Raw genomic sequence first — 19614 nt, forward strand, 5'->3', positions numbered from 1 at the left:
TAAAAATGTATACTTAAATAAAATATTGAAAACAATAGTATAGGTAGTATGTGGTTTTGGCCAAATTGTAAAGGCAGTGGGTAGGAGATCGGGAGACACTGCTTGCCCACCGTCTCTTACATGCCAGAGCACGGACGTTCACATCTACAAGGCTTTCTCTTCACTCACACCCTGCAATTCTGCATGGACTCCATGAGGGATTGGTAAGGTGAGCACCCTCCTCCTCCACAGACTTCTGAGTCCTGGGACCTAGGTACCCTCTGGCCGTTTCCTTCAGGATGCGGGCTGCCAGACCTCCTCCACACCCGCATCGGACTGCCTATCTTTGTCCACTTTCCTGTTCATTAACATCGCCATTAGAAGCTGGCCCTCAAAATGAAGACTGAAATGCAAGCCTGACCACTTTGTCCCTTTGCACTGATCCTTTTATTAGCACTGCTAACACATTCCTAAAATATGTGGGTTTTTTTTTTACTTTTTTAAGTGATTTTTTTTAAATTGCAGAGGCGTAGGCTTAAGCTCCGGAAATAAAATATAGGTCAGTCCACTATCTACATACAAATGAAGGAATACTGCCTGATCTAAAATGCGTTTTTGAATATCGGTTTTATTTTTTCCTCATCGATGCAGAAGATAGCTTAGTGTAACATCAAGTCTTTGAAAAAGAAGAAAATCAGAAAGCAACTTGCCCAAAGCAAACATGCAACCATGAGATAATTCTGTCAACGACTTAGGCTTAGAAATGTAAACAGCTTGGGAAAGAAGTGAAATAATCTATTTCTGTTAGTTCTGTCCTTGGACTTACAAGATTATTTGGTTGAAAAGCTTTTTGTTGTAAGTTGTATTATTGAAGGGCATGGGAGACGCAGAGGGGAGACTGGCTCACTGGGAGAGGGGGCATTTCTGATAAATGAGGACTCACACACATTTGGCAAGACTGAGGACTTGAGTTCTTTTTGTTGTTGTTCTTTCTCAAATCTGTCCTTATGTGATGGCTTCGGACACACGGTTACTACCTCTACTCATTAATGCAGAGCCCATATACATTGTGGACATTATTCACAAGTGCACAGAATGGTTGGTGGAGCCTCCTACTGAGACATGACTGCACCAGATCCACAGCCTGCATGGACAAAACTTTGAGAAAGTTTCATGGGGGGCTTAAGCAGTAGGGAAGAACTCTTCCTCATTTCCCTCCTGTGTAAGGAACTGAGCTTTTGCATAATACAAGGTCACAGGTAAAGAACAGACTGATGTTTTTATCCTGTTCTCTCATGGTATTGTTTCAAGACAAAGCAGTCTGTTTTTCCCATTTTTTTTTTAGAGAAATGCACATACTCTAGATATGCACCTATTAAAAATGAAAATGTTTACTTAGGGGTTTTTTTTGGCACAAGGGCTGAAGAATTCTTAGATACTTAGATGCTTGACTCGAGGTTCTAAGATAGAAAAGTTTAATGAAAAAAATAAATAAGTATATTGTATGAATGATCTGAGAATGAACAGTAGCAGGGACTAAAATTATCACCAGAGGAAAAAACCCCACAGATTCTTTTGTTGGGGGAGGATCGGAATGCAATGGAATATTAATAGTAATGACTTGATTTAATCAATACGATTGATTTCAAATTGCTTAAGTCACGTGGGTCCAACTTGTAATTGTCTATTTTCACACACACAAAAATATATTTCCTGGGTTGTGGCCTGTGTAACTTTGGCTTTGGGCATCTGAGGAAACAAAGAAAAAAAACTCTCTGCTATCATGATTTCATCCTCAACGAGCTTTCTCCTCTGTATATGGATACATCTAACAACGTCTATCATTAAAATCGATGCTGTAGATAGGCTTAATCCCACCTATATATGATTGTATTTCTCAAGGCAAATATCCCCAAAAGTATCACATATGGAAAGCTATACAAATACGTAGATGGAGAGGAAAAAAAAAAGGCCCCAGCCTGCATGAGTGCCAAAGAGTTTGTGCAGAGCTAGACAGAAAACATATCCACTCGGGTCAGAGGTATGGGGTTAGCTTCTCTTGCTGAGGCTCAAGTGTCCCCTCGGTGGGTCTTTAATGGTTCAGCTAAGTTCAAGTAGAGGAGCGTCTTTCTTCTCTGTTACCCAAACATGCCCAGGTACAGCTGCTTCTCTCTCTGATGGTAGCTGCTGAGCTCTGACTGAGTGAGCTGGAGGTACCGCCGGACGTTGGCGTCTTTGAGGGGGACAGAGGAGGCAATTAGAGACACAGTTAGAACATGATCACACCTTGCAGTAGGAAAGAACTATTCACACACTTTTTTTTTTCTTTTTTACAACTTCTACTTTTATAGAGTCAGATCTTTTCTAAGCCTGGCTAAAAATAATAAACAAGTTCCTTTAAAAACGTTCAAAACAAGCATATTGATTATAAACACTCAGGGAAAATACCAAGTTATTGTCACTGGCTTATGCAAGTTAGCATTTTTACCGCCACTTTAGGGATGGGGTTATTTTACAAATATAGGTCAGAGATAACCTCAAATGACAGTCCAGATAAATGATAAAAACCACCACTATTATTTTGAATCAAGATTTCAGCCTTTCAAAGGACTTCCTATAGAAAGGAGGTTTGAGGAGGACCAGATTTCTGAATCTGGAAGAATCATTTGGGTTTACTTATTAGGATCATTCTGGTACAGATTTCCCACAACTTTTTTTTTGGAGGGTTCTGTGTGTGTGTGTATTAGAATAAACATATTTGCTGGGAAAATGAGTTTGTTCTTGTCTATAAAATATGCAGAGCATTTTTTTCTTTTCAGAGCCCAGGAATCTTTCTGTGAAGAAATACACATACATGGGTATATGCCTTTAGATGCTATTTTAGCCTTTCTTCGATGTGGCCTCTTCTGTCTTTAGTTGTGGAGTTTGTTCCACCAGGCCTCAGGCTGATTTCTGGCTGCCATCTCCCCCACAGTATGTGTCACAGAGAGAGGGAGACACAGAATCTGAAGACAGCTCCAGGCTCTGAGCTGTCAGCACAGACCCTGATGTGGGGCTCGAACCCACGAACCTTGAGATCATGACCCGAACTGAAGCAGTACGTTCACCTGACTGAGCCACCCAGGCACGCCTAAAAATCTTTCTAAGATCTGAATACATCACAACTATTCTTCTCAACAGTAAATCTCATTCATTAATACCACTTCAAATTTGTGTATGTGTGTGTGTGTTTTATTTCTATTTTTGAGAGAGACATGGTGTTAGCAGGGGAGGGTCAGAGAGAGAGGGAGACACAGAATCCGAAGATAGTCCCCAGGCTCTGAGCTAGCTGTCAGCATAGAACCTGACACAGTGCTCGAACCCACGAACCGTGAGATCATGACCTGAGTTCGAAGTTGGATGCCTAACTGACTGAGCCACCCAGGAGCCTCTACTGCTTTGAATTAAAAAAAAAAAAAAGTCTCTGTAGAGGGAGAAAAATCTCTGTACAGTTAGGGCTGGCTGGTTGTTAATCTGATCATGAAAAAGAGCTTGAAGAAACAGTTACTGTCACAGCAGAGCCTCCAAAGATACTCTTATTTTATTTTGATTTTCAAGATTTTGTTGTTAAGTAATCTCTACACCCAACATGGGGGCTCGAACCTACAACACTGAGATCAAGAGTCACACGCTCCACCGACTGAGCCTGCCAGGTGTCTCCCAACCCCTGTCCCCGCATTCATTTAGAGAACTCTTGCTGCATTGTTATACTGGGGGACCCTCTACTTCGAGCATCTAGTAGCCACTCTAAGCCAGAATGCAATATGGGAGATAATTTTCAGTGCTGAACCACTAACATAGGAGTGAGCCAGTACCACTTCACGGTATCTTTGCCTTGGAAACAAGTACCAACAGTCAAATCCTCTCTAGGTAGGCCTGCCCCTTTTCTAGGTCATACCTGGGCTTAGCGGAGGTATGGGAGCTAAAGCAAAGGCCAGCCCCAGCTGGGGAAATGGCAGAAATGAGGATCATCAGTACATTGATTGGAATACAGATCTTATTTCAGTTACAATCTTGGAACAGAAACTTGAAAAACAGTGCTTTACAATGTCTTTCACTGGGGGAAGAAAGAGGAGATGGGGTATATGCCTGTTGAAGCGTAATACTTCCGGAGGGTACATAATGTTGTTTTCCTGTGGAGGCAAGAACACAGGAATAGAAGAAGGTTGGTTTTTCAAACAACTCTTTATGCTTTTTGAATTCTGAACTATGTGAATATATTATTACCTGTTCAAAAAAAAAAAAAACAACTCAAGGCGCACCTGAATTCAAGTCAGTCAGTTAAGCACCCGACTCTTGATCTCGGCTCAGGTCATGATCTCACAGTTCATGAGCTCGGGCCCCCGCACTGAGCTCTGCGCTAACAGTGTGAAGCCTGCTTGGGATTCTCCCTCCTCCTCCTCCCTCTCTCTGCCCTGTACCCTGCTGGTGTGCGTGCCCGTGCGCATGCTCTCTCAAAATAAACATTTAAAAAAACTCAATAAATTGAGAATGCAAAATAAATCCCCCTTCCACAGGGACCGCCTCAGCGGGACAATCTTGTTTGTCCTTACCCCTCCCATCCCCTTCTCTCTCACCTTTTGGCTGCCTATTGACAGCAGCCAGGAGGTAGTGCTGAGCCTGGTCGTAGTCTTGCAGATGATAAAAGGCCACGCCAGCGCGGTACAAGGCCTTGGCATTATCGGGCTGTCGTTCCAGGACTTTCTGACTGTATTCTTTCACTCGTTCGTAGTTTACTGGCTCCATCTGAAGGAGACAGGCTAACAGGCCAAATGAAAAGGAGACAGAAGAGCAAAGAGGGGCTTATTGCATTATGTTCTACTGGGCAACTCAAGGCTGCGTCAGAAGACCATACCGACAACATTCACTCATCCAATACATCAAAGTATCTACCATGTACCGGACTTTGGTCCAGGCACGGGGGAGGCAACAGCAAACAAAAGCTTCACATGCCTTCTAATGGACTTTACTACCTACGGAATGCTTATTATGTGCCTACTGTTGGGTTAGGCTCAGCTATAAACTGGAGCATACTTTAAATTCTTCATTGTTTCTCTTCTACCCAAGGCTCTCTGTCTTGAACCCTACATTTAACCACAATGATCATCCATCCGTTTTATAAACAACAATGGCTACCATCAATTGTGTAAGGAAATAGCATCATGCTTTGTGCTTCATAAAACATTATCTCAATCTTCTCATCCACTCTATGAACTTGGTTAAGTGTCACTATCTCCATTTAGTGGACAAAGAAATCAAGGTTCGGAGAGGTAAAGGAACTTCTCGAATATCCTACAGCTTCTAGGGGGAATAAGAAATTTGAATCAAGGACTCTCTAATTCCCAAGTCATCATTTTCAATGATGATATATTTTCACTGTTCTCTTGTTTGACACAATGGGACTCTGAAATCCAAATCTGTTTAGGAGACAATGCTCAGGCTTTCTATAATTAAGAAGGGAAATGTGCTCCTTATTTCATGACTATAGGAATTAAACAATATTATTTAATCATGGTGCTGAGAAGACAGGAGAATCAGGGTTTCTGAGGACATTAAAGGGCCTGGGCTTGTCTGCATCCCTTCTACAACAGCCCCACCAAGTGGTCATATGGCTTATACTTGACAATTGGTTAGGCAGCACTGCCCACAGGCTAGGGAGAGCCAGGAGCGGCGCTTAAGACGAACAAGACGGACCCCTTGATGAGTACCCACCCCTCGAGGCCTAGTCCCCAAGCAGAACGAGCACACAAGAAACAAATGGATTTTCTAAATTGTTTTGAGGAAAACAGAACTGTGTTGGGATAGAGTGAAAGAACTCAAGAGTCACGCTTGATTATAGAAGCCTCTAGAAGAAAGTGACTTTGACCCAAGATCTGAATGACAAGGGTCATTCGAAGGACAGGGCATGCTTGCTGAGAAAGAAGAAATCCTGCAAAGCTAGAAGGGAGAAATATGCTTTGCAAATCCAGTGTTTTGGAGGAGCCAGACCATGTCAGGCCCTGCAGGTGAGGGTTGGAGTTTGGTATTTTTCCCCCTAAGTCAGAGCAGATGCCCTTGGAGTGACACGGTCTCATTTCCTTATCTGTAACATGGGGATAATCACAGTACCTTGCAGAATTTGAAGAGGAGAGGTACTGTACCTAAACTGCCCAACGTGTTCAGGCACTCAATAAGTGAAAACGGCGAATTCAGTCAATCTTTGAGGAACATCTCTCAAGCACTCCTGAGTGGGAGGCTCTACAAATGGCTAAGCCATAGTCTTTGACTTCGGGTCCACCTGGAGACTGATGATACTGTCCGATCACTCTCTTTCATTTATTTTTATTTATTTATTTATTTATTTATTTTTGAGAGACAGAGAGAGACAGCACGAGCAGGGGAGTGTCAGAGAGAGAGGGAGACACAGAATCTGAAGCAGGCTCCAGGCTCTGAGCTAGCTGTGAGCACAGAGCCCGACGCAGGGCTCGAACCCACGAACCATGAGATCATGACCTGATCCGAAGCCGGACGCTTAACCGACTGAGCCACCCAGGCGCCCCCGATCACTCTCTTTCAAAGTGAACATTCCCACGCCTGTGCCACTCACTGTGCCCACCTTCTGCTTCATTCCTTTCCACGGCACTTACCATCTTCCAATATAAGATGTATGTTACCTTGTTAATTGTCCATCTCCCTTACTTACATTTATGTTCCATGAGAGCAGCCCTCTGTCTGTCTTATGATACTCCTATATCCTCAGTACCCATTAAGTAATTGACCTTTTTTTTAATTTTAGTGCTTTTATTTATTTTAGAGAGAGAGAGAGAGACAGCATGAGCAGAGGAGGGTCAGAGAGAGAGGGAGACACAGAATCTGAAGATAGGCTCCAGGGTCTGAGCTGTCAGCACAGAGCCTGATGCGGGGCTCGAACCCATGAACTGTGAGATCATGACCCAAGCCGAAGCCTGACACTTAACCAACTGAGCCACCCAGGCGCCCCAATTGACTTTAAGGAATTGAAACCTTAGCTACTATAATTACTATTGTTACTTGAGTCTGAGAGTAGCACTGGACACACACTGTAAAAAAGCTAGATTTTCACCAAACTATAGCAGAAAACCACTGTAGTAAAAAAGAAAAATAAAAAATCCCTTTAAAACAACCATTACGAAGTATAAAAACATACCCTCAGCTGGGACCATTAGAATGCTTTAATAAACTCCAAAATCATTTAATTAGCTCTACGATTATTTTGCCTGCCATAGAACAGACCTACTAAGTCTCCTTTCTTTTAGATTAATCCTACTGATAATGATTCTGGCATCCATCTCTTCACCCAAGTTCATATAGAGATGGGCAATCCTCGTTATCCAAGAGCCAATTTAAAGGAAGGAGGAAAAAACGAAGAAAAGCTGTCCAAAACCTCTAATAATGGCTTACACCACCAGCTGGAGCAAATGCCTTCTTTTCTCTATTATAAATATTAAAGAAACAATGCCCTAAACGTAAGTACAGGGTCTTCTCTAGAGCGTGCAAAATTCCCTAAACCTGTCAGCATCACCTGGGAATTTGTTAGGAATGCAACTCGGTACTGTCTCCACCCACTCAGCTCAATTAAATCCTCAGCTCTAGGGGTGGGTGGGGCTCAGTTAACAAATTCTGCAGGTTAAGTTTCAGAAGCATGGCTCTACAGAAACTCATTTAGAGCCCCGTAGACTGGGAAATGTATTTTTTTAATGTTTAGTTTATTTTTGATACAGAGAGAGACAGAGCATAAAAGGGGAAGGGGCAGAGAAAGAGGGAGACACAGAATCTGAAGACAGGCTCCAGGTTCTGAGCTGTCAGCACAGAGCCGGACGCGGGGCTCGAACCCAAGAACGTGAGATCTGACCTGAGCCGACCGACTGAGCCACCTAGGCGCCCCTGGGAAACGTATTTCGATTCATGACAGAATAACTACAGGACAACAGAAAAGCACACCCGTGCTTTTTTCCAATGTTCACAGATTTCCATGTGCCTGCCCTGATACTCTACCCACCCTTCGGCCCTGTTCTTACCAGCTAGATTGTTGTAGCAGTCTGTCTGGGTGGTGTGCAGTATGTTCTCTTGTTCAGGTGTGAGGACCGGGCCCTGAGGTCCTAGATTAGGTATCGGGGAGGGCAGACTTGGATCCAGACCCCGCAGCTGAAGCAGAGCACGGTGGTACCTACTTACAGCATCCCGGTACTTTCCTTCTCGGTAACGTTGGTTCCCTTTCTCCTTGTAAAGCTGAGCCTCCTGCAGGCGCTTCTCCATAACTCTTTGTCGCCTAGAGCTCTTGCGGAATTGGGAAGTGAAAGAGCAATTGAAGCTCTGGAGATGGGAGCAAAACAGCGGTTTTAGGTAGCCGATCTAAAAAGGCAGGAAATTACCCTTCTCCAGGACGCCCCCCCGGGAATGAGTTTTACTTCTCTCTTCTTTTGTAGTAATTTTCTGTCTTTAAACGCACAGGACTAATCAGGGAAAGGATGTGGGAATAGTAAAGCCAGAGATTAAGTGATTTCATAAAGGGGAGACTCCGGGGTGAAGAGACCCTCCGGAAAAAGGAAGGGCCGCACTAAAGAACTGTGGCAGGCGTGGGAATACCGGCGGAATTTGCTTCCTCCTTTCTCTTAGACACACCTCCCTGACCCGGAAGTGGAAGCGAATAGGCGGAGACAACTGCCAAAAGCGGTCTACAGGACTTGCCGCCACCCCTGCTCTTTATTTGCGCGTATTAAATAAGCACTTATTTATGTCAGTATCAGAAGGTGGGAACCGAGCTGAAAGCTGTCTGTGCACCCAACTCACGGGCTTAAACTGACGCGCACGCAGAGCAGCTCAGTTGTAAGCTCTCCCAGCTCCGCAGCCAGGCCCTCGCTCTCCGCAAATGCCCAAGCACGGAAGTTTCCCTCTCGGCTTCGGTTTATGGGCGGAAGCACTTGGAGGACCGGGGCCGGTGTCTCGGCAGTTTGGTGTCTAAAGGGTCGCGCCCAATGCGCCACACCGTCCAATCACAAGCGGCCCCAGAAAAATAATCCCGCAGAAACGACCGCGCCTCTACAGCTCCCCTGCTGATCAACCCGGGAGGGGAAAAAAAAAAAAAAATCCCCCGGCAGCTTCGCCAATTGGAAGAATCCGGCCGATAATGGCTGACCAATCAGAATTGCAGATGACGATTCAAGTTGGCCAATAAGAAAGCTAAAAGGCGAGGAACGGGCGTCTGTTGCTGGGTAGAGAAGTTAAGGATTGAGAGAAGAGGGCCGGGGGGCTCCCTGTATTCCTTGGTTTGGGGAAGCCCTTTGTTTACTAAACAGAAAGACAATTGCTAGGAGGCTTTCTAGTCGCAACAACTTCCCTCCTGGCCTTTTTCTTTTCTTTTTTTTTTTTTTTAACTCTCAAGAAGCTGGGGCACGTAGAGGAAGAAAGACTAGCAAGCAAGACTTTAGACCACAGCTCGATCGGAAGCCAGACGGGAGTACGGGTGGTGACGGGGTGGGAGGGGCGTGTGAGAAGGGAGCTCCGGGCGTCTGCGCAGAGCCCACGGCTCGAAGTACGGAAGGCGGGCGCGCACACGCCGCCGTGCTACGAGGCACTTGAGCCGTAGCCAGTCCTTCCCGGCTCCGGCTCCGGTGCGGCTGCGCGGTGAAACCACTGGCGGCGATTGGCCCAGGGGTGAGAGAGGGCGGGAGGTAAAGGGAGGGAAGTCTGTCGTCCTCGGCGCGCGCCCGCCCGCGGCAGGGGAACCAAGGGGGCAGGAAGGAAAGCTGGTTCCCGCTGTGTTCTTTTGGGCTCCGAGAGCCGAAAGGGGGAGGGGAGGAGGAGGGAGAAACAAACACAACGTAGCGGAGGCTGCGCGCGGCCTTCTCTGCCTGCGTGCGTACGTGCGTGCGCTCGCTCGCGCGGGCTCAGTGCTGGCGCGTGAGGCGGAGGCGGGCGGCGGCGGCGCCTGCGCGGTAGGGCTCGGTCGACGGTTCGCAGGGGAGGAGGCGGCGGGAGGCGGAGGAGGCGGCGGTGGCGATGGAGGTGAAGCGGCTGAAAGTGACCGAGCTGCGGTCTGAGCTGCAGCGGCGGGGCCTGGACTCGCGCGGCCTCAAGGTGGATCTGGCGCAGCGGCTGCAGGAGGCGCTGGACGCCGAGATGCTCGAGGACGAGGCCGGCGGTGGCGGGGCCGGGCCCGGCGGGGCCTGCAAGGCGGAGCCTCGGCCTGTGGCCGCGTCGGGCGGTGGCCCGGGCGGGGACGAGGAGGAGGACGAAGAGGAGGAGGAGGAGGACGAGGAGGCGCTGCTTGAGGACGAGGACGAAGAGCCACCCCCGGCCCAGGCCTCGGGCCAGGCCGCGCAGCCGCCGCCGGAGCCCCCGGAGGCGGCAGCCATGGAGGCCGCGGCCGAGCCCGATGCTCCCGAGAAGCCGGCAGAGGAGGCCACGGCCGAGTCAGGTGGGGTAAACGGTGGCGAAGAGCAGGGCACCGGCAAGGGGGAGGAAGACGAGCCGGAGGAGCGGAGCGGGGACGAGACGCCAGGATCCGAGGCGCCGGCTGACAAGGCCGCAGAGGAACAGGGTGAGGAGCTGGCAGCGGAGCCCGGCTCCCAACTGCCCCGACCCAGCACCGAGCCTTGCACGTTGGGGCCCGTTTCCTTGTTCCCACTTGCCTGAAAGCGCAAGATTCCCATTGCCTTTTGGTGGGACTCCCTCCCCAGGGGAGGTGGCTTTCATTCTCAACCCACTTTTCTGGAGGGGTTGGCTGCCTCTGGCGGCCCCGCTCTCTGCAAGAGGGACCTTCCTGCCTCGCTTGGTTCCTTGGTGGTAGTAGATGGAAGTGAGCGATTTTGCGTGCGAGCTGCTCGGGAGCGACCTGTGGAGCAGCCTCCCGCGGCCCTGGTTATCTTTTCCTAGAGCGGGAGCGCACTGAGATAGTGGCTGTTGCAGGGACAGCCCGACGGGGCTGTCGGAGGCTTTGGCCTTTGGGTTACCTGACTTATTGACATTTCCGCCTTAAAAGTATAAAGCAATAGGCGAAGTTCGCCAAAGTCCGCTGCATCCCATTGCTGGGGCTTGAGCCACACAGTGAATCTGGAAATCTAACCTTGCTCCTGCTCTAGCAGCTTGTGGTTTGAGGGTGTGGAGCTTAATAGTTAACTAGCCTAGAGAAAGAAAGTCTTAATCTAGTGCGTTTGGAGTCCACACTACTTGACTATCCGAAAATTTTGCCTAGCTCGAATTCTTACGACTTAAGTTTTATTTTTTCCACTGGGTCTTCAGATGGACACATTTGTGGATTGGCTGTGCACTTAGTTAATAAAGCCGTTTATGTTTTAGGTCCCCCGACTTCCTGAATTGGAACGATTGAGGTGTCGGTGGGTCCATTGAGTAATCTCGTGGAAGAGAATGTGTAGAGTCACCCCAGGGAGTTAGCGACCTTTCTCTCTTCTTTTGAAGTGATTGGATGGTTAGAGCTAATCCATAACTGTCAGAGTAGGCCGGAAAACTAGAGGTGTTTCCAAGCCCCAATGTGTAGTGGGTCGCCTTAGTTCTTAAAATACATTTTTTTAGGCTGCTATTAGTAATCATGGTATAATTGGAACCCATTCTAAGACAGTCACATGCAACTTGCAGAGTGTTTGTTCTATGTCCTGGAACAAAAATCCCATTACATAACCTTTGACTTACTATGTATCCCAAATAGCAGATAAAAAAGGTTGAGGGATAAAGGACTGTTTTAAAGAATGATTGTTAAAAAATCTTTGTGTTGCAAACTACTAAAGCTTGAAGAGAAATTCCAGGGCTTTTTTTTTTTCCCTCTTGCAGAGAATGTTGCTAAATATATGACAACACCTTTCTGCCCCAAATTATGTGCAGTAAAGATGCAGTATTATTTATGGGTCTCTTGTGACTTGATGGTTTGCTCTTGGCAATTTTGGGTTAAAAAAATCCATGATAGAAATACAGCTGTGGATGTGCACCTCAGTGCATCTGCTGTATAAGTAGGAGCTGTGGATGGCCGTGCATTGGAAAACTGGACAGGCAAACTCTTAAAAAAAAAAAAAAAAGGCGGCTCAGGCTCCTGTGTCATGAAGCTGTGGGAAAATGTTAGAAAATGTATAGTAAGAGCCTAGTTTGTATCCAAATCCGACAATCAAGAATCAAAGTTAAATTCACCTGTGAAGTTTTTTTTTAAAGACTTAGGGGATTTTTTTTTTCCTGAAATGTCATATTGGTGGGAAAATCTGCAAGTTTGACCTGATTTAAGCAGACAAATTTAGAATGCAAAAATTGTCCAGTTTTTATCTACAGCTCTACTGTAATTAGCCCATAATGTCCGTTCTTTTTCTTTTCTTTTCTTTTTCTTCTTCTTCGTTTTTGTGTTTGTTTTTAAATAAAATTGCTAGCCAGTGGCAGGAAGGTGATCTTTAGAAATAAAACGTTGTGTGGATGTAGTGGGACTAATGACCTGGCTATTCGGATTAGACAGACACTCAGCCCCTTTAGTTTCTATTGGTTCTGGGCTTATTCTGCACTCCAAGATGAAAACTGCTGATTTTCTTTCCCTCCTTTTTGTAGGAGATGACCAAGATAGTGAAAAGTCAAAACCAGCAGGCTCAGATGGTGAGCGGCGGGGGGTAAAGAGACAGCGGGATGAGAAGGATGAACATGGCCGAGCTTACTATGAATTCCGAGAGGAGGCTTACCACAGCCGGTGAGGGAAACGGTCCCCTTCATTGAAAGGGGTGTCTGCTCTGATTTGTTGTCTACCCGATGTTGATTGGAGAGTATGGAAAGGGGTGGATGAAAAATGCGATAGGTTTTTTTAGGCATAAGTTTTAGATTGAATCCACTCTGGAAAGCTCCTGTTGCTCTTTTCTCATTTGCTGAAAGAAGCTGTCTGCTGGAATTATATTCTGATAGTTTGAAACTTTATACAGACGCCCCTCAAAGAAGAGAGCTTTGGATACACCGTATTTGCTTTTCTCTCATACCTATAGCTCAAAGTCTCCACCACCCCCTGAAGAAGAGGCAAAAGATGAGGAGGAGGATCAAACTCTTGTGAACCTGGACACGTGTATGTATAAGGCAGACACGTTGGGGTTTTCAACCAACCAAAAGTGATTTTGGAGATTAAAACTTCATGGCCTGCAATTTTTAAGAGATTTAGCAATAGGAGACTTGTATCCATCCTTGACAATGGGGTATATTTGTGTTCTGTTGCCGGCTCTCACGGGTTGGGCTTTGGAATAAACAGATTGCTTCTCTCTCACAGATACCTCGGATCTCCATTTTCAAGTGAGCAAAGACCGCTATGGAGGGCAGCCACTTTTCTCAGAGAAGTTCCCCACCCTTTGGTCTGGGGCAAGGAGTACTTATGGCGTGACCAAGGGGAAAGTCTGCTTTGAGGCCAAGGTAGTTAGTATATGCAGCTCATTAGGACCATTTGTTGATGAGATTATTTATTAAACTATCGACTGGTTCTTGCCCACCAGTGTTTTAGTAATGCAGAAAAAGGCCCCACGGGTGAACAATAATCTTAGGTACAGTAACCAACAAGTTGACCCCATGGCTATGGTTTAAGTTCATTGACAGCTGGTATTCTGATGTTGAGGTGTGACAGTTGTTTCCGGTTTATATAAAAGTCTTACTCACCTTGCTAACTCAGACTTTGCTCCTGAGTTGGTCAGAGTATTTGAGAGTTCCTTTTCTCACCTGCCCAGGTAACCCAGAATCTCCCAATGAAAGAAGGCTGCACAGAGGTTTCTCTCCTTCGAGTTGGATGGTCTGTTGATTTTTCCCGTCCGCAGCTTGGTAACGTTTTCTTTAACATAATTGTCAGTGTTTGCTGCTGCCACATCGTTTATTCCGTGGGAGGTTTGGGTACAGGTAACTAATTGGTTCTCTATCGTAGGTGAGGATGAATTCTCTTATGGTTTCGATGGACGAGGACTCAAGGCAGAGAATGGGCAATTTGAGGAATTTGGCCAGAGTTTTGGGGAGAATGATGTCATTGGCTGCTTTGCTGTAAGTGCTCCTAAAAGTTGTGGATTCTCAGCAAGGAGTGGGGAGAGGGCCCTGGGAATTCGGCTTGCTTCCTATCAGCTGCTGTCTTCCATGCATCTGATGTATTATTTGCTTAGCTGCCTTCAGCAGTCTGGTTTTGTTTTGGGTATTTTTTGTTTGTTTGTTTTAAAGATTAAATTGTAAGATGTAATCAGTCTCAAACCCTGTGAGGTCTTGAAATGCTCTCGTTTGTTGTCCTTGTAGAATTTTGAGGCTGAAGAAGTAGAGCTTTCCTTTTCCAAGAATGGAGAAGACCTAGGTGTGGCATTTCGGATCAGCAAGGAATCGCTGGCAGAACGGGCCCTCCTACCCCACGTCCTCTGCAAAAATTGTGTCGTAGAATTAAACTTTGGTCAGAAGGAGGAGCCCTTCTTCCCCCCACCAGAAGAGTTTGTGTTCATCCATGCCGTGCCTGTCGAGGAGCGAGTGCGCACTGTGGTCCCGCCCAAGACAACGGAGCAGTGCGAGGTATGCCGCACCACGGTGCTTTGGGATGGTCCGCCCGAAGACCGTTCTTAAAGCTCCACCTCCCTGGGGCCGGTGATGCTCTCACGTTGGGCCTTGTGAACATGGCGAACGTGGCCCTCCCTTCGTTTTCATGGTGTTTCTGGTTCTGTTTACTTGCAGGTGATTCTGATGGTCGGACTGCCTGGGTCTGGAAAGACCCAGTGGGCACTAAAGTACGCAAAAGAAAACCCTGAGAAAAGATACAATGTCCTGGGAGCTGAGGCTGTGATCAGTCAAATGAGGGTGAGTTGCTGGGAGAGGTTAGCTGTGGAATTTGCTCTGGACGTTCTAAGAAATGCCTGTAACCTTTTCCTCAGGGAGTTGGTCTTGTAAGTGTCTGAGAACTTAAGGGTCCCACAAGTAGAGAAATGAATTCTTAATATATGTTTAAGGCTTTTTTCTTTTTGCTGCATCGTCAGATCTCTCAAAGCAGATAAAACCTAGATTATATCCAGGTCAAGACTGGAAATGCCTCTTAGGGAATGCGCAGCATACCCTCACAGCACTGAGGAATAAGGAATGAACTGCTGTGATCGCTTGGTGGCATTAAAAGAGGTGCCCGTTTACCAGTGACCCTTGAGTTTTAACTTGCTGTGTAACTTCTTGTATTTATCTTCACTTCCTCTTGAACCCATCAGATGAAGGGGCTTGAGGAGCCAGAGATGGACCCCAAAAGCAGAGACCTTTTAGTTCAGCAAGCCTCCCAGTGCCTTAGTAAGCTGGTCCAGATTGCTTCCCGGACAAAGAGGAACTTCATTCTCGATCAGGTATCGTTGAAGACATTGACGAGAAACCTAATTTTGCAGAAGGTCCAAAGATGAAAGATTTGGCATCCACGGAGTCTGATAGACGGGTTTACGGCCCGAGCGGGGTGCATGTGTGGAGGGAGACTGAATTAATGATCAGAAACAGGTTACCTAATTATGACTCAGTGGTTGTGTTATAGTCCTAATGTTTTTGGAACTCAGAGATACCTTTTTATTAGTGTTTTTACCAGAGAGTATATGGACCGGACTATAAAACACATAATAGAGGCAATGGGAAGGGAGGTGGGCCTTCTTTGGATTCCTAGCTCCACCACTTCCTAGGTCTGTGACCTTCAACAAGTCTTGGTCTCTGAGTCCTCAGTTTTTTGTTTCTGTTTTTTGATGTGTGAAACAGGGTCATGTCTGTCATGTAGAGTGTGAAGAATTAGAGGGAATTGTGTCTATAAGACCCTGAATCTCTTGCTTCACTTGTAAAAGATGCTCAGTAAGTGTTTTGGTTGAATACGAATGGCCATTTTTATTCCTGAAACATTTGTTGTTCTTCCTGTCCCTAGTGTAACGTGTACAACTCTGGCCAACGGCGGAAGCTGTTGCTGTTCAAGACTTTCTGTCGGAAAGTGGTGGTGGTGGTTCCTAATGAGGAAGATTGGAAGAAGAGGCTGGAGTTGCGGAAGGAAGTGGAGGGAGATGATGTGCCTGAGTCTATAATGCTGGAGATGAAAGGTGGGCTGACGTCACACAAGTTAGGGAGCCTGTCCTTGGTCAGTGCACACCTTTCCAGGGCCTCTTAGCCCTTGGAGTTGAGTGATTTTCCACATCTCAGGTGTAAAGCTGGGGGCACCTGCCTGGCTCAGTCAGTAGAGCACGCATCTCTTGATCTCAGGGTTATGAATTTGAGTCCCACGTTGGCACAGAGCTTACTTGAAAGATAAAAAGTATAAATTCGAAGAGTAAATTAAGTGTAAATCGAGTAAGCACTGACAGATAAATGAATGAGAGTAACTGGAGAAGCAGTAACTCCTGGACTCATTCCAGAGAAGATTCAAAAAGAGAGGTAGTGATGGACTCCAGGGTGACCTAAACTCCAAGCCGAGGTTCAGTTGATGCCATTATTCATTTAGTAGAAACGTCAGGGGTGTTTACCGTCTGTCCAGAACTCTTCTAGGCATAGGGGAAGCGTGAGTTACATGAAGCTTTGTGTTCACTGAATTTATATCCTAGAGGGGGGAGTTTGGAGTGAAAAATCTCATCAGTATGTGTTGATTTTTCTAGTTTTGCATCAGGCTTAGGTTGTTTTTTTGTTTGTGAAGCATGTGCCTAAAGTTTTTAATGCAATACAAAGCCTTACAGCAGCATCTCAGTGAAGCAGAATTAACCACCTTGGTTGATCCCACTTCCTGCTGTTCCCCCTGGAATGGGATTTCCGCCCCCTTGCTGCCTTCAGCTCCTGGCAGCCCACTGGCTCTTTAACTTCTCATGATGCCCAGGCGTGGGGGCTGGTTACAGGTCTAAGAGCTGGATTCACCGTGTTTACTCAGAATGAACCATGTCAGTCCTTGACTGATAAGCGGGTCCTTGGAAGAATTTAGTTCAATTCCGTAAAACTGAGGGCCGACTGGATTCATCTAGGAATGGAGAGAGCCCCATTGAGCTGAATTCCCCTCAGACTCCCCCTCAGAACCCGAGGCCCAGAGACTGGCCGATGTGCTGGCACGTCGTGCGCAGGTGGTGAATGAGCCCCCGTCCTCTGGGCTCCTGTCCTCCTCGTGTAGATGAGCCGCGCCTTTTGGTCGGGGTCAGTTTCTCCTGGAGTCCTCCTTAAAAGCGTATTTCTTAGCATGTTATCTAAACAACACCAGAACCTCTTCAGTTATTTTTAGCCTCTAGCTACCCTGCATCTGTCCTGATAAGAAACCCAATTCACTGTTAATTTATTATAGATCACTTGAGAACTGGTAAATCTAGTTTGCAGGCAGCCTTTTGCTTGGGGCTGTTACACTTTAGGGGAAACCTCTGAGAGGCCAGGGGGTGCCCCCGGCACCTTCACGTGCATAGAAAATCCCATCCTTCCCACAGCGCGGCTTTCGGGGTGCCGTCTTACACATACGTACATTTTTCAGCTCCCACAAGCTTCTCCCTTCCTCTCACAGCCAACTTCTCTCTGCCTGAAAAATGCGATTATATGGACGAGGTGACCTACGGGGAGCTGGAGAAGGAGGAAGCTCAGCCCATTGTCACTAAGTACAAGGAGGAGGCCAGGAAGCTGCTGCCCCCCTCCGAGAAGCGGACAAATCGCAGAAACAACCGAAACAAGCGCAACCGGCAGAACCGAAGCCGAGGCCAAGGCTATGGTGAGTCCTGGGGACCTGCCAGCCGCCCCCCCTTCCCCGTCCCAGTCCGGTCTTTGTGCCACGCACAGCAGGAGCCGCAGGGAAGGGCCAAGGAAGCCAAGTCCAGTGCTAGACGATGAGGAAGTGCCTTCAGGGAGCGCGTGCCTCCTTTGTCCCTTCACGCCCACCTTCCCGTGCTTTTTCCAAACCCTTTGACAGAAGGGAGTTACTTTTCCTCGAAAAGCAGTTGCGTGAGCTGCTCATGTGTGCATTTTCCCTTAGTAAATATGAGCCCCCCACTTGCCTCCTACTTCACCTTCGCTGTCCTCGGGACTTGTGCCGTGACATTAGATTCCCCATGAGAGTTTTCTTGCTGCTTTTATCTATTGGGTCTCAAGCCAGCTGTGCAAACCAGAAAGTGAATGCATTATTCAGTCATTTGGGGCAAGGGGGTTTCCAAAGTAAGTTAGGCTAGCAGTGGAATTCAGTTCCCTCCTGCATGTCTGGTTGTCAGTTAAGCCCACAGTGTGCGTTCACTTGCCCTTAAAAAACGTGTGTGTGTGTGTGTGTGTGTGTGTGTGTGTGTGTGTGTATGTAAGTCCGCAAAACTTCTGAGTGTCTGCATGTCCGGGCCCTGGAAATACCAGGTTCTGGCCCTAAGGAGCTTACTATTCAGATTTCGGTTTTCATTGGCATAAAATAATGGGTCTGGGGTACAAGATAGCTAGGGTCCCTTCCAAGACTAAAAGTCCGTGATTCTGTGAATGGCAGTTTTTACTCCTGTTTCTAACTCTGCCACGTATCCTTTTGCCATCTTAAATGTTTTGCAGGAGCTGGGGAGCTTCCAAAGCAAGGTGGCTTGGTTTTCTTGTGTTTCTATTCCTCTGCCCCCCCCCCTCCCCAGACTCTTTAAAAAGCTCCTGGCTGGTGCCTTAATTACCACTGTGTGAGCCTGACAGAAGCAGGCTTCCTGTTCCCCAGAATTGCCTTTGGCTCCGACTTTTTGGTTTCCACTCAGACGTGGAGCCAGGACCCCACGCCAGCTGTGTGAGCGCGCTCTCCGTTTCTCTTCCAGTGGGCGGGCAGCGCCGAGGCTACGACAACCGGGCCTACGGGCAGCAGTACTGGGGGCAGTCTGGAAACAGAGGGGTGAGTGCAGCTCTCCTCCTGCTCCTCCCTCTGGGTCGTGATGGCCGTTCCTACTGGCTTGGGGGAGCAGAGTGGTTTGGGCTGTTTTCTCAGGGCTTAGGGTTTTGCCCATTTACTGTGTTCCTCTGGAATAATTTCTTCTGGGAAGATTAAGCCCATTGATAATGTCAAGCTCTGCCGTGTGTCTCACTGAAAATGGGACAGCAGTGGCTCGTGGCGCCAGAAGCCCGCCAATCTTCACTTCTCCTTTCTCAGGGTTACCGTAACTTCTACGACCGATACAGGGGAGACTACGATCGATTCTACGGGCGGGACTACGAGTACAACAGATACAGAGACTATTACAGACAGTACAATCGGGATGTGAGTATCCTCCGGGGGCGGGGGCGGCAGGACCAGAGGGGTGCGCGGCTGCCCCTCCGGGCTCAGCCCGCGGGGGCTCCAAGTGATGGGGTTCCCCTCTCTTCTAGTGGCAGAATTACTACTACCACCCCCAGGACCGAGACCGATACTACAGGAACTACTACGGTTACCAAGGGTATCGGTGAAGCCCCTGTCATGCTCGCCTGTCAGCCACGAAGCTGAATCTCTAGGGGTGCCAGGCATCCCCCCCAAAACACAACCAAGGAAAACAGGGGCTGTTCGGGTGGGGCTGAGCTGCCGGGGAGGGGCGGTGGGGGGGGAGGGTGCGCAAGCAGGGGCAGGGGAGGGGGGGAGGTGAAAACGACAAAACTGTACATTTTTTTTAAAAGTTTGTTGAAAAGAATATTGTCTTATTCTATAAAACATTTCAAACC

At 47.4% G+C, this 19614-nt stretch overlaps 2 protein-coding genes across 4 annotated transcripts; one reads left to right on the forward strand and one right to left on the reverse strand.

Moving 5' to 3' along the window:
* Positions 1-582: 582 nt before the first annotated feature.
* On the reverse strand, positions 583-9115 carry TTC9C (tetratricopeptide repeat domain 9C). 3 transcript variants are annotated; one of them, XM_029956641.1, is made up of 4 exons: positions 8827-9115; positions 8055-8349; positions 4596-4778; positions 3998-4151 (listed from the first exon to the last, which is right to left on the reverse strand). In XM_029956641.1, the coding sequence occupies exons 2-4, from the start codon at positions 8290-8292 to the stop codon at positions 4021-4023; spliced, it is 552 nt and encodes a 183-aa protein (XP_029812501.1). In that variant the 5' UTR covers positions 8293-8349; positions 8827-9115; the 3' UTR covers positions 3998-4020. The 3 variants fall into 3 exon arrangements, with proteins under 3 accessions (XP_029812502.1, XP_029812501.1, XP_029812500.1); XM_029956642.1 differs by lacking the exons at positions 3998-4151; positions 8827-9115 and adding an exon at positions 583-2212 and having other exon boundaries at positions 8055-8678; XM_029956640.1 differs by lacking the exon at positions 8827-9115 and having other exon boundaries at positions 8055-8705.
* Positions 9116-9566: 451 nt separating this feature from the next.
* On the forward strand, positions 9567-19484 carry HNRNPUL2 (heterogeneous nuclear ribonucleoprotein U like 2). Its single transcript, XM_029956639.1, has 14 exons — positions 9567-10576; positions 12577-12712; positions 12999-13075; positions 13274-13413; positions 13722-13812; positions 13913-14025; positions 14269-14532; positions 14692-14814; positions 15210-15338; positions 15893-16061; positions 17489-17689; positions 18744-18817; positions 19073-19180; positions 19288-19484. The coding sequence occupies exons 1-14, from the start codon at positions 10036-10038 to the stop codon at positions 19363-19365; spliced, it is 2244 nt and encodes a 747-aa protein (XP_029812499.1). The 5' UTR covers positions 9567-10035; the 3' UTR covers positions 19366-19484.
* Positions 19485-19614: the final 130 nt, after the last annotated feature.

This window comes from Suricata suricatta, chromosome 11 (assembly GCF_006229205.1).
Source record: "Suricata suricatta isolate VVHF042 chromosome 11, meerkat_22Aug2017_6uvM2_HiC, whole genome shotgun sequence".
Taxonomy (NCBI): Eukaryota; Metazoa; Chordata; class Mammalia; order Carnivora; family Herpestidae; genus Suricata; species Suricata suricatta.

Excerpts from the sequence above, each read along its gene's own strand:
- HNRNPUL2 (XM_029956639.1), top strand. The coding sequence starts at position 10,036 with ATGGAGGTGAAGCGGCTGAAAGTGACCGAGCTGCGGTCTGAGCTGCAG. Across the intron at positions 10,577-12,576 it reads CAAGGCCGCAGAGGAACAGG|GAGATGACCAAGATAGTGAA; the intron begins GTGAGGAGCTGG and ends TCCTTTTTGTAG. Across the intron at positions 13,813-13,912 it reads TTTTTCCCGTCCGCAGCTTG|GTGAGGATGAATTCTCTTAT; the intron begins GTAACGTTTTCT and ends TCTCTATCGTAG.
- TTC9C (XM_029956641.1), bottom strand. The coding sequence starts at position 8,292 with ATGGAGAAGCGCCTGCAGGAGGCTCAGCTTTACAAGGAGAAAGGGAAC. Across the intron at positions 4,779-8,054 it reads CTGCTACAACAATCTAGCTG|CCTGTCTCCTTCAGATGGAG; the intron begins GTAAGAACAGGG and ends TTGGCCTGTTAG. Across the intron at positions 4,152-4,595 it reads TGTCAATAGGCAGCCAAAAG|GAAAACAACATTATGTACCC; the intron begins GTGAGAGAGAAG and ends TTGCCTCCACAG.